The sequence below is a fragment of the Penicillium angulare genome (assembly GCF_028827245.1).
Source record: "Penicillium angulare strain IBT 27051 chromosome Unknown utg000003l_segment0_segment0, whole genome shotgun sequence".
NCBI lineage: Eukaryota > Fungi > Ascomycota > Eurotiomycetes > Eurotiales > Aspergillaceae > Penicillium > Penicillium angulare.
The window spans coordinates 4,979,867-4,993,647 of record NW_026623162.1 but is presented as its reverse complement, the minus strand read 5'-3'; the positions used below and the strand labels follow the sequence as shown (position 1 = coordinate 4,993,647).

Sequence of the window (13,781 nt, the reverse complement as noted above, 5' to 3'; positions counted from 1 at the left end):
AAAATGTAGCAAAATTGAACTTATTCTTATCTCTCCCAATGCCGTGTAAGGGGTAAAACAGTCTATTCAACAATCCGGATCTTGAAGTAGAGCTGGAACTAGGGGGTTTATTTAGATAATTCCGGCCCCCATTTTCTTTCGTCGTAATGGAGTGGTGTGATCCTTCTTTACCGAGATTCAGGCGATTATGATTTCCATGACCCGCTTTATTGGAGATCAGCGCGCCATATAGCTCGATTAGGCAGTACATAAAATTGCTACGACGTACTTAAATTGGTGTAGGTTTGTAGCCTCAGGTTGAAAGTCAGAGTGTGTTTGTATCTCAAGATGCATTAAATCAAACAAGACCTCGATATTGAGATATTCTCTGATCCTGATATCCCTAAACTGGTTAGACCAAGGTCAGGGTGGGTCAAATATATGGTTGGGCTCGCATTCCACTCCATGTAGAGTATGCGTACTAGGCGAAAGGAATATGATGATACTAGAGTCGCTTGTTTCGGTGAGCTAGAGCTGATCAGCCAGATCCGTGGACGGAGTGCATGGACGATTAAACCCATGAGTTCATGAATGTCACCCGCCGGCAGGGTACAGGGGATATAGGTGCGAATCCTACAAGGCTACAACAGGTTTCAAGTGCATACGAGTCGGCACTAGTAGTATGGTGGGTAACCACATGCAGAATACTTCATGTTTTTGCTCACCGATCGTTCTTTTTGTCCGTTTAGAAAAACCCCTTGGAATATTTCTAACGAAGAATGACTTTTGTCTCAAATCCTTGTTTAAGTTCTTGGCCGCGGGAGTCCTATATGGCTGTTTTTGAGTTATACTACAGAGAGTGTGTTAATAAAAGATCATCAAAGAGTCTTCTAAGAAAAGAGACCGATAAATATGAAGAAACTAGGCTCCCAAGAGAGATGCAGAGGACGTGAACACCTCAGGCGGAGAGCCACTCTATCCGATCCAATCATCAAAGGTTGGGGATAAGACCGTATGTGCAGAAGACAACTCATCAACAATGTTTACCTCAGCTACGTCAAACCCTGGAACCTCCGACCCCAACCCCGCTTTATTCTGTAAATAGAGCTGAAGGAGAGCATGAACGGGGCTATCATCAGCGTTATTCCTTATCTGTTCGGGTATCTCAGGAGCATCATCTTTCATTAGCCAATGAACTACCTTCTTCCGACTTGGAAACCCAAACCTGCATCGTTATTGTCTCGTATGTGAGTACTCATATACCTGATCCACTTCCCCGCAAGACGGGAACTTAGAACAATCATGATACTATGAATGTGGAGATTTATTTATATAACGTCCAAGAACAGATATTGAAGGACTTGGGTAAAATCACTACCGTGACTAAGGTAGATCCATCTCATTAATCTACCACGACTCTTCCCGACCTCGCTCAATTCAGTACATCCCCAGTTTATCCTAGCTCAAAACGGAATCATCATGATATTCGTTTTAGCGATACTCAAGGTATTCTGTGCCCTCTCTGCATGTGCAACTGTCCCACTTCTGTGGAAGTACTTTTGGGCATCCAAGCGGCCTAAAGATTTCCCTGCTGGCCCCCCTATTTTGCCCTTTATTGGAAACCTTCACCAACTACCGCCGGCCAAACCGTTCCTCAAGTACTGCAGCCCTGCAACCAAACACATTGTAGACAACCACTCTAACTTTGCACTAGGTTCCATGAATGGTCTCAAACATACGGCTCGATTGTTGGAATCAAACTGGGTCCCCAGAATGTCGTTGTTCTCAACAGCTGGAAACATGTCAAGGAGTGAGTAATTCAAGTTCCCAGTCGCAGTCAAATGCCATTGCTCCGAGTAACACGAAGAAGACTTTTAGATAAAAGAGGAGCTATATACTCAAGTCGCCCTGACAATCATGTCGGGAATGATCACATTTGCCCTAATCAAACTCACATTCTCTTGGTACCATATGGGCCAGGGTGGCGGTTGCTTCGCAAAACAGTACAGGCCCTTCTCAATGTGAAAGCCGTCGATGATATGTTTCCAATCCAGAACGCAGAAGCGACACAAACGATGTGCCAGATTCTCCAGAACCCCAATGGATACTACGACTACATCCGACGATATTCCACTGCCGTGGTCTTGTCTTCTGTTTTCGGACAACGTGGAGCTGAATTTGAGTCCCCAAAGGTTCGAGCGCTTTACCATGTGCAAGAACGGTTTACTCGTATCTTAGAGCCGGGCGCTACACCACCAGTTGATGCGTTCCCTTGGCTGCGATATCTTCCGCGAATCTTTGCTAGTTGGAAAACCGAGGCAGAGAGTATTCGGGCTGAGCAACGTGCGTTATATTTTGGTTTGTTGGAAGAGACCAAAACTCGGATTGCAAAAGGGGCTACCACCGACTCTTTCATGGAGCGAGTCCTGCAGGATCAGCAAAAAACGGGATTAGATGACGAGCATGTTGCTTATCTTGGAGGAATCTTGGTCAGTGATAGTGGAGTCTGCTGCTTAATGTGACATGCTCATGAACAATAGATGGAAGCTGGATCTGATACTACTTCATCGACTCTACTGTCTTATTTGCTGGGTGTGATCAGCAACCCAAGCGCACTTATAAAAGCCCAGGAGGAATTAGACAGCATCTGCGGGATTGAGCGTTCGCCGAACATGAATGACCTGGATAAGTTACCATATCTCAGAGCGTGCATGAACGAGGTACGTCAGACTGTGGAAACTCAAATATCTTCCACTGACGTTTCGCTATATAATAGACAGTACGATGGCGACCTGTTGCCCCTGGTGGTATCCCGCATATGCTCATACAAGACGATTATTATGAAGGATACTATTTGCCCACAGGAACAATCGTCTTCGCAAACGCGTGGTCAATCCACCGAGAGAAAGAAGTGTACGATGCAGGTGATAAATTTATCCCGGAACGTTTCTTGAACAACAAGTTTGGCTCGCTTGAAGATGAAGAGGAGGCAAATGATCATCGCAGAACTACATATAGCTTCGGCGCAGGGCGTAGGGTATGCGCCGGCCAGCGACTAGCAGAGAACTCACTTGTACGTTTATCATTCAAAGAGAGTTCTAGAGACTCGACTAATGCAGTTCAGATGCTCAATATGGCCAAGATTACTTGGGGTTTTAACATCTCCGCAAATAATTTGGAGATCGACTGGGATGTGAAGACAGCATACACAGATGGTTTCGTCTTCTCTCCCCAAAGGTTCCCGGTGAATATAACCGCACGGACTGAAAAGCATCGAAAAGTGTTTGAGGATGAACTTCAGGCCCAGCAAAGTATTTTTGCGAGGTACGAAGATTGATTTTTATCGAAGCTGTCAGGATATCAGGTTGTTCTTGGAATGGACAGCGCCGATATCAATTTTGCCTTCAATGTTCTTCATGTTCCATTGTGTAATCAATCAAGCTGATTTTATTGACCGTTATATAATCTTGATATCCAAACTCTCTTGCGATGCTAGAAAGATAAACGGGAAATACTAGTATACATGTCGTATGATCGGCATTCAAAGGTTTCTTGGGCTGGCTAGCCAGCTAGTAGTAATTAGCGCCCAATGGATGGCGGAATAGTGCAATATTTGTTACTGGTGACTACACCCAACAAATCACTGGCAGCCTTTGATATTAAATCGACTTGCCACCGCCGCCACCCTTCCAAGGTCTCACCTTCGCAATCCAAGCTCTCCCGAAAGCATGCCTCTGTCGAACTGTTCTTTGGACGGGTGGATTAGGAATTTGATAGCTCTCCAGGCTTGTAGAGGTTGGTCCCACAATGCGGGCCCCGACCCAAAGGAGAGTAATATTCCAACTTATGTACGTACCGCCCCGAGTGAAGAAGGCTTAGCGTTTTTTGTCCCCGTCCCCGCCATATCCTCCGCTTCATCCCCCGCGCCAAGGCACCTAGGGAAGGTTTAATTTCTCTTTGTTCTCCACTCTCCGCGCATAACTGGATAAAAGAAGCCTTGCATTGAAGGTACTCTTTGTGCACCCGGATATATATATACACTGTTTGGCGAATAACTTTGCCAAATGCATCTTATGCACATGTATACCAAATTACAAAGTGCTATAAAGAGAGAAAAGTTGCCTTCGAACTTATAGCTCCTCACCCACAGGGAAAGAGAAATTCAAAGCTACATCCATAACGCGAAACATGCCGCCTATCTTCCTGGGGATTATTGTTGTCGTGCTTCTCTTCTGTGTTTATATATTGTATCAACGCTTTCCCAGTTCACTTACTTCGATTCCAGGACCCTTTGATGCAAGCCTGTCCAAACTATGGCTCGTAAAGCACATTTGCCAGGGAGATATACACCACAAGATGCTCAAGCTGCATGCTAACCATGGTAGCTTGGTTCGTAATGGTCCAAATGAGGTCTAAGTTACAGACCTCATTTCTATCAAGAAAATCTATGGTTAGTCCTCTGTGATCTTCCTCCCCATTGTATAAGAAATTCCCCTAATTGAGTAGGTGCCGGATAAAAGTTTTTGGAAGAGTAGTTGGTATACTGTTTTCCAAGGCCATCACAATTTCGATTTATTCGCCAAGCGAGATGAAGTGATCCATGACCATCAAAGACGCCTTGTCAGTCGTATATATGCAATGGACTCATTGAAAGATCTTGAGCCATATGTGCAAAATGCAGTATCTCATTTCTTAGACCAGATAAGCAGTTAGAAGAAAAGAGTATTGATATAGGAGAGCGGTTACAACCATTTGCCTTTGGTGTGTCGGACAATTGATTCTGTTTACAATGCACCTACTAATCTACCTGAAAATAAAGATATCATCGGTGAAGTGACTTTTTCTCGTCGCTTTGGCGTTATGGATTCTTATAAAGATGATGGAATATCCTCACAGATTAAGACTGTTCTCAAATCTGGATCCTGGCTTGGTCAGGTGCCGTGGTTATATTGGATCCATGACTTGATGATGCCAGTCATTAGAAATCATCTTGGAGTCAATGCACGACACGGAAGCATAAAGAACTACACACTTGATGAGGTTGAAAAAAGAAAAGACAGAGGCGGTGACCGCCCTGATATCCTTGGGAAACTCTTTCAAGTTCAAGCGGAAAGGCCATCTGATTTACCCAATTTCTGTGTAATATCTCTGACTTTGGAAGATTCCATGCCCTTGATGGCTGTCGGTGAAGACCCTTTGATTGTGCGAGTCGAACTGTCCGTATGGCAACATTCTACTCTGGCTTAGAGAAGCTATATCCCCAACTGCCAAACCATCCACTGATCCCGCTGGCTCCGTAGGCCTCGGGGAGATTTGACTGGGCCCACCTAGGCTTGGCCCGGGTGGTGTCTGATCTTGACTTATTTCAGTAATTGAAAATGACAGTCGATTGGATCTCGTCGCATTGGAAAACACATTGCGTCCACCCCAGTCGTTTGGCTGCTCAATCGTCTCAGTCGGACTGACACAGCCGTGTGCCGTGCGCTCTTCGTTACTCTTCCGCCCTCTTCGCTGTAAAACTGGGTAATCACATTGTTTCCCACGGTCCTATGGCCAGCATTAAACATTTGTAAGAATGACCCCTCAAATAACGGGTTGTGGTTTTGGCATACTAAGCAATTCCCACAGGGAACAGTGCCGTCATCTAAAATGGATTAGCACATTTCAGGCGAACTGGCTCTTATAACTAACATTTCACCTTTTTTTTCCTGCAGTGGCTACACGCCTGTGATGTCTTGACGCGTTCCCTGTTTGGGGGCATCATCCATGGAATAATGAGATGATTGAGATGACAGCATCAGAATGCCTAGGTGCAGATGTCGCTGTGGGGAGAGCTAATGGCTCTCATGCGGGGAAACAGCGCTCCAAACGCGTAACTTTGCACGTGACTATTTGTATATCCGTACCATCACATAGGTATGATACTTTGTATTTGCCCCTCAAAAGCTCATATACGGGACGAACGATGCAAAATAAACTCTAGCACCCACCATTTCATCTATTTCAAGAGGATCGGGGGTCGGAGTTTAGAGCCCCGACATGCGGATCCACGAGGCTCAAGTTTGATAGCCAATGATGTCTTCGAGAGCGGTCAGCGGTGGGGCCCTTACGTCCCGTTTCGTTCGGCCCGACCATTTTTGGCAGTCGCAATACGCCGACTCCTAGTACTCCGATGACAAGTAAACCCACTTCCATCTACAATATATATACATAACTCGCCTTCTTTTTTAATACTAGCATCTTGTGCAGTTCCCTCTCACGGACCCTCCACATTATCCCCATTGCCTCGAATTATGGCCCCCATCACCGCAATTACCAATGTCAGGGTATTCGATGGACAGAAGATCAGCGATCTTAGCACTGTCATTATCGATGGCGAATTGATTACGGAGTCAGATGCCATTCCAACACATACAATTGACGCCGAAGGCGCTATTCTACTACCAGGCCTAATAGATTGTCACATTCATTTGCATGGACCAGATGATCTCTCGCGAATGGCCGAATACGGCGTCACAACAGCATTAGACATGGCAACCTGGCCGGCCAAGCTCCTAGCCTCTCTCCGCAACATGAAAGGTGTGACAGACATTCGAGGTTGTGGTATTGCAGCGACAGCCCCCGGGAGTGCGCATAGCCACATTCCCTTTCTACCTCGTGACGCCTTAGTATCCAACGCGAGCGAGGCAAAACGGTTTGTCGCCGACCGTATTGCGGAAGGGGCGGATTACATCAAGATGGTAGCTGATGCGCCGGGCCCAAATCAAGAGACCCTCGATGCTCTCGTTGAAAATGCTCACCAAAACAATAAACTTGTTATTGCCCATGCTGTCAGTTTAATCGCGACGCGTATGTCTCAAAATGCCGGCACTGATTTCATCACACATGCTCCCCTTGACGGTATAATGAGCGAGAAAGATATCCAGCGGATGGTCTCGGATAAGTGTATCAGTATTCCAACATTGACCATGATGAAAGGAGTATCGAAGTCAAAGGACTTGAACTTTGACAATGCCCGCAAAACGGTAGCCGCGCTTCACCTCGCCGGTGTGCCTATTCTGGCCGGCACAGATGCCAACATGTCACCGGGCGTACCAGCCAATGTTGCCCATGGGATTAGTCTACACGAGGAACTCGAGTTGCTAGTCGGTTGTGGGCTGTCAACAACTGAAGTCCTCAGGGCTGCTACGTCTCTACCGGCAAAATATTTTGGCTTGCACGATCGTGGAGTAATTCAGCCGGGCTATCGGGCCGATTTGATTTTGGTTAAAGACGATCCTACTCAGGATATCAAGGGGACTAGATCCCTCCAGAGGGTTTGGATTGCGGGACAAGAAATCAAACTTTCACAAGCTTGAAGTATTTATAACCAAGTTCTTAGTTGAGCTTGAAATTACTAGATAGTACTTTTTGGTATCCATACTAGTGCACGGAGCCCGCATTCCCCAAATTTTGTCCCTGGTGTTTGATAATTCCGATTGAACAAACAAGCATAGGTTCCTGTTTCGCTTTCAAAGTTAAAGTTGCAGTCTTTGGTGAGATACGTGTTGATCAGTGTATCCTGAATGCTTTGACATCTTTCGAATGGACCTCTTCAAGGTCATCAACCGCTTCACCATTCATCTTGCCATGAACGTGGGCTTCTCCAATGAGCTCAAACCCGCTTCCTTGGGGAAGGTCTTATGACAGGGACACTGCAACCGAATAGAATACAGACCTTATAGCCACTTTGCGTATCTGGTGGACAGAGACCATAGAATGGTTGGCCTGTCTTGCGATAGTTTAAAGGATTGGAATTTTATCAAAATGAACATTTTTAATGTTTCGTTGTCGCATTTTTCTCTCTCTTCTGTGTCAAAATTATTTTGGAACATTGAGCTTGTTATGTAGTACTTGTTGCTCACTGAACTTAGGAGCTTTTGTCTTATCACCTGCTGAATGTTGTGGATCGCTGTTTTCTATTGAAATGTCAACGCGGTCAGTCTCGATTTCCATTTACTGTAATGCAAAGCCTAGATGGTATAGGCTCTGTTGCCGCAGGTGCTAGGCTCTATTGGGGATCGGCTATGCCGATCCTGTTACTGGCTCAGCCAGAGCCGTATCTGGTGCTAATCCGATGTACATTGCAGATGTTTGATGTGTGTTATACATCTGTAGGAAGTATCTGAGTGGTTAATTGTTACATTTAATCTTCCAGGGTTGTGTTCTCTATCCTCTTTGTATTGAGCTGATCAACCATACACGTGGACGGAGTATGTGGACGGACTATATGGACGACGACATCAATGTGTAGAAGTAGTACACATGGTGAATAATGAGCGCAGCATCTGAAATTACTTAATATCAAGACTTGAGATTTCAGATTGTGATTTTCATTTCAATGTAATCGGATCCATCGTAAGAACATCATATGTGGCTAATAAAAACAACTAATATAGCTACAGCTGGACGAAATCTTATCCAACCAAGTAAGGTCCCTCGCTAACAATGGCCTTGAAAATAATTTAACACATGGATTCAAAGATTGCCGAGTAGGTATCCCAGATAGCAGGGACATGCATCGTGCATCAATCATATTCGGCGCGTGTTCACTGGGGGCGTTAGTAGGTCGCCGGTGACCTTGTAGTGATCGCCCATCGCTATGAAGGCTGGTAAGGTAGTCATTGCAAAAGTATGAGGTTGTTCGTAACAGAAATGCAAGTTTATTGTGTTGTGTTGAGTCTCTCAGCCCTCGAGGGATGGGGCCTCAGCTTCAGCCTCGGGATCGACATCGTTACCAGGACTAGGACTGACTTTGTCCAAGGCGACAGTGTGCAGGGCGGGTTTCTCGGAGGTGGTGAGTTGGCCTTGCTCGAGGAGGTTGAGTTGTTGGCATACCCAGTCGGCTATTTCTTTGTCTTCGGTCACGGAAGATGGAACTTTCTGGCCGGGTTTCGGAATCTCTGGTTGGGGGATGCTCTCCTCCTCACTGGGCGGTCGCATGAGAGGCTCTAGCCATGGGTGACGAATAAGTGCGTTGTAGGAAGGTCTCTTAGATGGGTTTTTATCCAGACAGGCTCCGACAAATGCGTGCGCTTCATCTGAGTACCCGGTATCGGGGAGCGTAGGAGGATCACCATGAACAATAGCCTTGGTAAATGTTAGAAATGGGGGAGTATAGAATCTAACGAGAAAAGAGACACTCACATGTAATTGACTGAAGATATTGGTGAAAGCTTCCGGTGGGTATGGATATCTTCCCATGGCACACTCAATAATGGACAAGCCCAAACTCCAAATGTCGCTCTGCACGCTGTATGTCCCACCACTAGGCGCGCCTGACTGTTGCATACCTCCACCCGCGATACGTTCAGGGGCCATATAGCTCTGACAACCAATATTGGTCTTCGCGATACTAGCGACCAAGTTTCCACTGACACCGAAATCACAAATCTTGACCTGCCCCTTACTATTCACAAGAATATTCGTCGGTTTCACATCGCGGTGGATAATGTTGTGCTCATCTTTCAAAGATTTCAAACCCATGATAGTCGACAAAGTCATTTTTCGCAAAATATTCTCCGGCACACCACCCTTGTAGATCTTGTCAATGGACCCTCCATCCATATATTCAACACACATGTAAACTGCGCCTTCCTGAAAGAATGCTCCGTAAAAGTCGATGATGAAAGGAGACACGCAACGATGCAAGATATCCAACTCCATGATGATTTGGTTAAACTTCGCTTCATCCAGTTCTAAACGAATTTCTTTCATTGCCATAACAATGCCAGACAAATTATCTTGGCCTGTCGAGTCGCCATTTTCGGCTTGACCGTTTGACCGACTGACAATGCCGCTGACGCCGAGACCCGGTTTTCGAAGATGAGGTCGGCTGTGTCGAACTTTGTACACTGTACCATAGTTACCCTTACCTAGCTCATCCAAACGATCCACCTCATCCAGCGAGATCTTGAAACTGTGGCCCGATGAAAACTCAACACCTCCACCATGCAAAACCGCCTTGTCCTTAAAGTTCAAAGTTCCAGCTTTTGTGTCGATGAATTCGGCATATTTGCTGAACGCAGACTCTCCACCCGTTGATTCAGCCGGTTTGTTCTCTGTTCCATTCGCCGGGGAAGGCGCTCCACCGCTCATCTCCGATAATCTAAGTTGAGGCTTCATGCGCTTCATACCTCCTCCGACAGGGGGCTTGGGAGATGAAGGGTTCGACACTGCCGGGACCACAGGCGAAGAGGCCCAGTGATTCGTGCTCGGACGCGCTTGATTTGGCGCGCGCCCAGCTAAAGCACCGCCCGCACCAACCTCCGCAGAGGTGGGTATTGTCCCTGTCGAAACGGCGTGGGGTAAGGGAACACCCTGCCGAGACAAAGAGAAAGCCTTCATCTTCGCCATAATATCCTGGTTCAATCCTCCACCTGTGTGTGAGCTCATTGAGGCCAGCGGACGGGGCGAAGCCTCGGCTCCATGGCGGGCGGCGTTGATCTGGCCGAGATGTGTTGATGTCGAGGTCATGCCAGCGGTGGGATCGCGGGATGGGAGCAGGGAAGGGGTGGAGGCATTCGCTCCCGAAGTGATCCCTGGGGAGATGGGGGATACCGGCGAGGTGGTTCCTGTCGAGCCTGGACTGCGATCACCCCCCGTCGGAGGATTCTCCGTGGCGAAATCACGGTCGGCAGTCATGATGTCGCGGGAGTGGATGTCGGACCGACAACAAGGGCCGGTGCAATTGTATTGAGTAGGCCGTCTTGAACTCGAGCTGCACCGGGGATCGGCGCTGGTCTAAGAGAGGACACACGGACGGTGATGGTGGGGGCGGGGCTGGGGTGTGGGAAAAGATGGAAGAAGGAGAGGAGAAGAGAGGGGGGGGGAAAGATATAACTTGGAAGTTGGAGTGAAGTCCACGGGGTTTACTCACTGGTAGTAGCCCGGATTGTTTGAACAAGGAAAGATAATATAAAGTGGGGGAAGAGACCAGGTTGAAGACATCATCAAAGCTTTTTTTTCACTTTTTTTATTTTATTTTTTACAATTTTTTACGATTCTTTCGCCCTCTTTTCCCCCCTACAGTAAATTCAAATGTACTTCCTGTACGACGCAATTTTCAGCTCTATCCCAACATCCCTATCCACCTATCATAGCACATTGTATTCTAAATTCTGAATTTTTCCATTTTTTCTTCCCTGCGCCACTGTACCCATACAATCTCCCCCATTCCAATGGATCATGTCAACCTGGTCAGATTCATATCAGCAAACCAGCAAACCGGGCTGAGGAACCATCCAATCACAATGCCAGCTCGGCCGAAAAGCAGGTTTTGACGGGTCGATGATGGAGCATGGAGTAACATGGGCAACACATTGTTCGCCTATTCCCTGCCGTGTTTCATAGAGTCAGTTTCAAAGGTCACGGAAACTGCCGTTGACATTCGAAACATTATTCGATACTTTATTGGCCCCAAGCTGGCAAGCCTAAAACCAGTTCCCGTAGAAGTATACAGCTAAAAGTACATCATACGTACAAATGTACATCCGGGTTGGTCGGAATTCGTCAGCTGGCACTCTCTGGCACTCTCCAGGGCGTTGTCTAATGCGATTTGCCGAGAGAGTCCATGCATACGTACCCTACTGGATACATACGGAGTACGGCACTCGGGAATACCCTGTTTGATTATCCGGGCTTCTCTGGATTTGCGTGATTGGGTTTCCTAGCACTGTTTCCACTGTTTGAAAAGAAGAAGAAAAAGGGCAATTGAAGTTGTCGCAAACTCGGGAAGCCCCACTATTCCACTATTCTTGACCCATGCGCCCGGTTTATCTGGAGAGAAAAGAAGAGCCTCGGCTGTATCAGTGTAGATATGAGAGAGATGATTGGAAAATGGTAGTCATCTCATTGGTTAAAAAGGGTATCACTCCAGATTCGAGCGAGATATGGCCACTTTCCAGTTCCCACTGTGCAGAAGTCCTATAGTTTAACTTGCTTCACACCTTAATACTACTAGTACTACCTAGTACTATGGATACTAATAAATACTAGATATAATGAAGAACAACTGGAAGGAGTAATACCACGTATACTAGTAGATTTGGAAATGAATACAAAAATCGTGGAACCATACAGAGAGAACTTGAAGAGTCTATGGCATCTCATACTAGTAGTAGTATACTCATCCCACATATACATTCTTACAGTACTCGTGTCGTGCATACTAGTACTATGTAATACATACCTACTAACGCCAACAGAACCGACTTCATCCCCAGACCTCCAGTGCTAATGCAAAGCTAAATAGTTCAATTATCAACAAAGCAACATTGAATCCACCTACTAATCCAAACGAAGAGCGTTGAGAAGCACGGACCCAGCACCTCGGAAGCGGGGGATTCGTGGGTCAGATCACGATCATCTCCCCAGCATTAATGTCAGGTACAATCGTCACATCACAATGACTACGATCTTCGAGCCCCTAAAACCAATAGCCGACCGGATCTACCTCTACAAACCCTCTCCGGAGGCAAAGATCGTCCCTGACCCTGACCCAACCGCCCCATCTCTGGTAACTCTTTGTACCTGGGTTGGAGGAGCAACATCCCGACGAATCAACAAATACATAGTCAAGTACCGTGAACTCTATCCCAACACCGCGATACTTCTCATCACGACCGATTTTTCCAATACGGCACTTCGTCCTTTTGCATGGATCCGAGCTAGTCTTGAACCAGCAAGGAATGTAATTCGGCAAATAACACGGGAGGTTGAGATAGAGATCGGCAATAAGCAAGATCATGACTTGACTACCACTGCCACTGGTAATACTCAACGCGGCATATTACTTCATCTATTCTCCCACGGTGGAGGCAACACCGCACTCCAACTAGCCTTATCCCTAAAAGAAGAAGAAGAAAACCAAGGCATCCCAAACCCATTCGCCAACTTGAATCTCAGTCTCATTCTCGATTGCTGCCCCGGAGACGACGGGTTCTCAAGAGCATACGCAGCAGCCCGAACATCTGTACCCGAAACACCTGTCTCACAATTCCTAGGCAATACACTACTCTACCCAACCGTTGCAGTGATAAATGCTCTCCAACACGCGCGCCTTATGCGAGCGATACGAGACCTACGAGAGCAATTGAATGATACCTCTATCTTTGGAGCGGGCACTAGGAGACTATACATGTATAGTAAGGAAGATGCAATGGTACAGTGGGAGGATGTGGAATCGCATATAGGAGATGCGAAGGCTAAGGGATATGAAGTTGATAGTGCGTATTTTGAACATGGGACACATTGTGGCTTGATTATGGAGGAGACGAATCGGGGACGGTACTGGGGGATGGTACGGGGGTTTTGGAAAGGGGAAGATATAGTATCAGATCTAGCTTTGGATGAGGGAGATTGTGGAGATATCCGCAGTCGATTGTGAACTTGACTTCAAGTTGATCGGTGGGGTACTATTGGGATTCAACTATCTGAAGGGATCAGTGTTGTATATATTGACTTTGGTTTGATTATGGATACTTGACTTAATAAGATACATGTAGTTAGTTCGCTCTACTTTGAAAGTGAGGATTGAGACATACTAGCTAGGTACTATGTACCGAGTATGGATGTATATAAGCATTTAGTATTTAATATTTATCAATAATTCTTTTATTCAATACAGGCTGCAAAATAAAACATGTCAAAGATAAACCTCACATGGATACATACCAGTCCTGTAATCTGTGTTTTTCACATCTCAATCAAGGTCACCTCAGCCGCCTATCTCGAGTACAAATTTCGTATATCGCGTAAAATAG

The 13,781-nt window shown here is 46.3% G+C and overlaps 4 protein-coding genes across 4 annotated transcripts; 3 read left to right on the top strand and 1 right to left on the bottom strand.

Annotated features, from left to right (window-relative positions):
* Positions 1-1,458: 1,458 nt before the first annotated feature.
* Positions 1,459-3,316, top strand: N7478_003878 (cytochrome P450; the record flags this gene model as incomplete). The annotated part of the gene is made up of 6 exons (XM_056920092.1): positions 1,459-1,637; positions 1,694-1,789; positions 1,883-2,468; positions 2,520-2,699; positions 2,756-3,052; positions 3,104-3,316. 6 exons carry the CDS (start codon positions 1,459-1,461, stop codon positions 3,314-3,316), a joined length of 1,551 nt encoding a protein of 516 aa, XP_056783250.1.
* Positions 3,317-6,272: 2,956 nt separating this feature from the next.
* Positions 6,273-7,337, top strand: N7478_003877 (amidohydrolase family protein; the record flags this gene model as incomplete). The annotated part of the gene is made up of 1 exon (XM_056920091.1): positions 6,273-7,337. One exon carries the CDS (start codon positions 6,273-6,275, stop codon positions 7,335-7,337), a length of 1,065 nt encoding a protein of 354 aa, XP_056783249.1.
* Positions 7,338-8,703: 1,366 nt separating this feature from the next.
* Positions 8,704-10,662, bottom strand: pbs2 (mitogen-activated protein kinase kinase PBS2; the record flags this gene model as incomplete). The annotated part of the gene is made up of 1 exon (XM_056920090.1): positions 8,704-10,662. One exon carries the CDS (start codon positions 10,660-10,662, stop codon positions 8,704-8,706), a length of 1,959 nt encoding a protein of 652 aa, XP_056783248.1.
* A 1,762-nt stretch (positions 10,663-12,424) lies between these two features.
* N7478_003875 (uncharacterized protein) lies at positions 12,425-13,405 on the top strand (the record flags this gene model as incomplete). Its single annotated transcript, XM_056920089.1, has 1 exon — positions 12,425-13,405. The coding sequence occupies one exon, from the start codon at positions 12,425-12,427 to the stop codon at positions 13,403-13,405; it is 981 nt and encodes a 326-aa protein (XP_056783247.1).
* Positions 13,406-13,781: the final 376 nt, after the last annotated feature.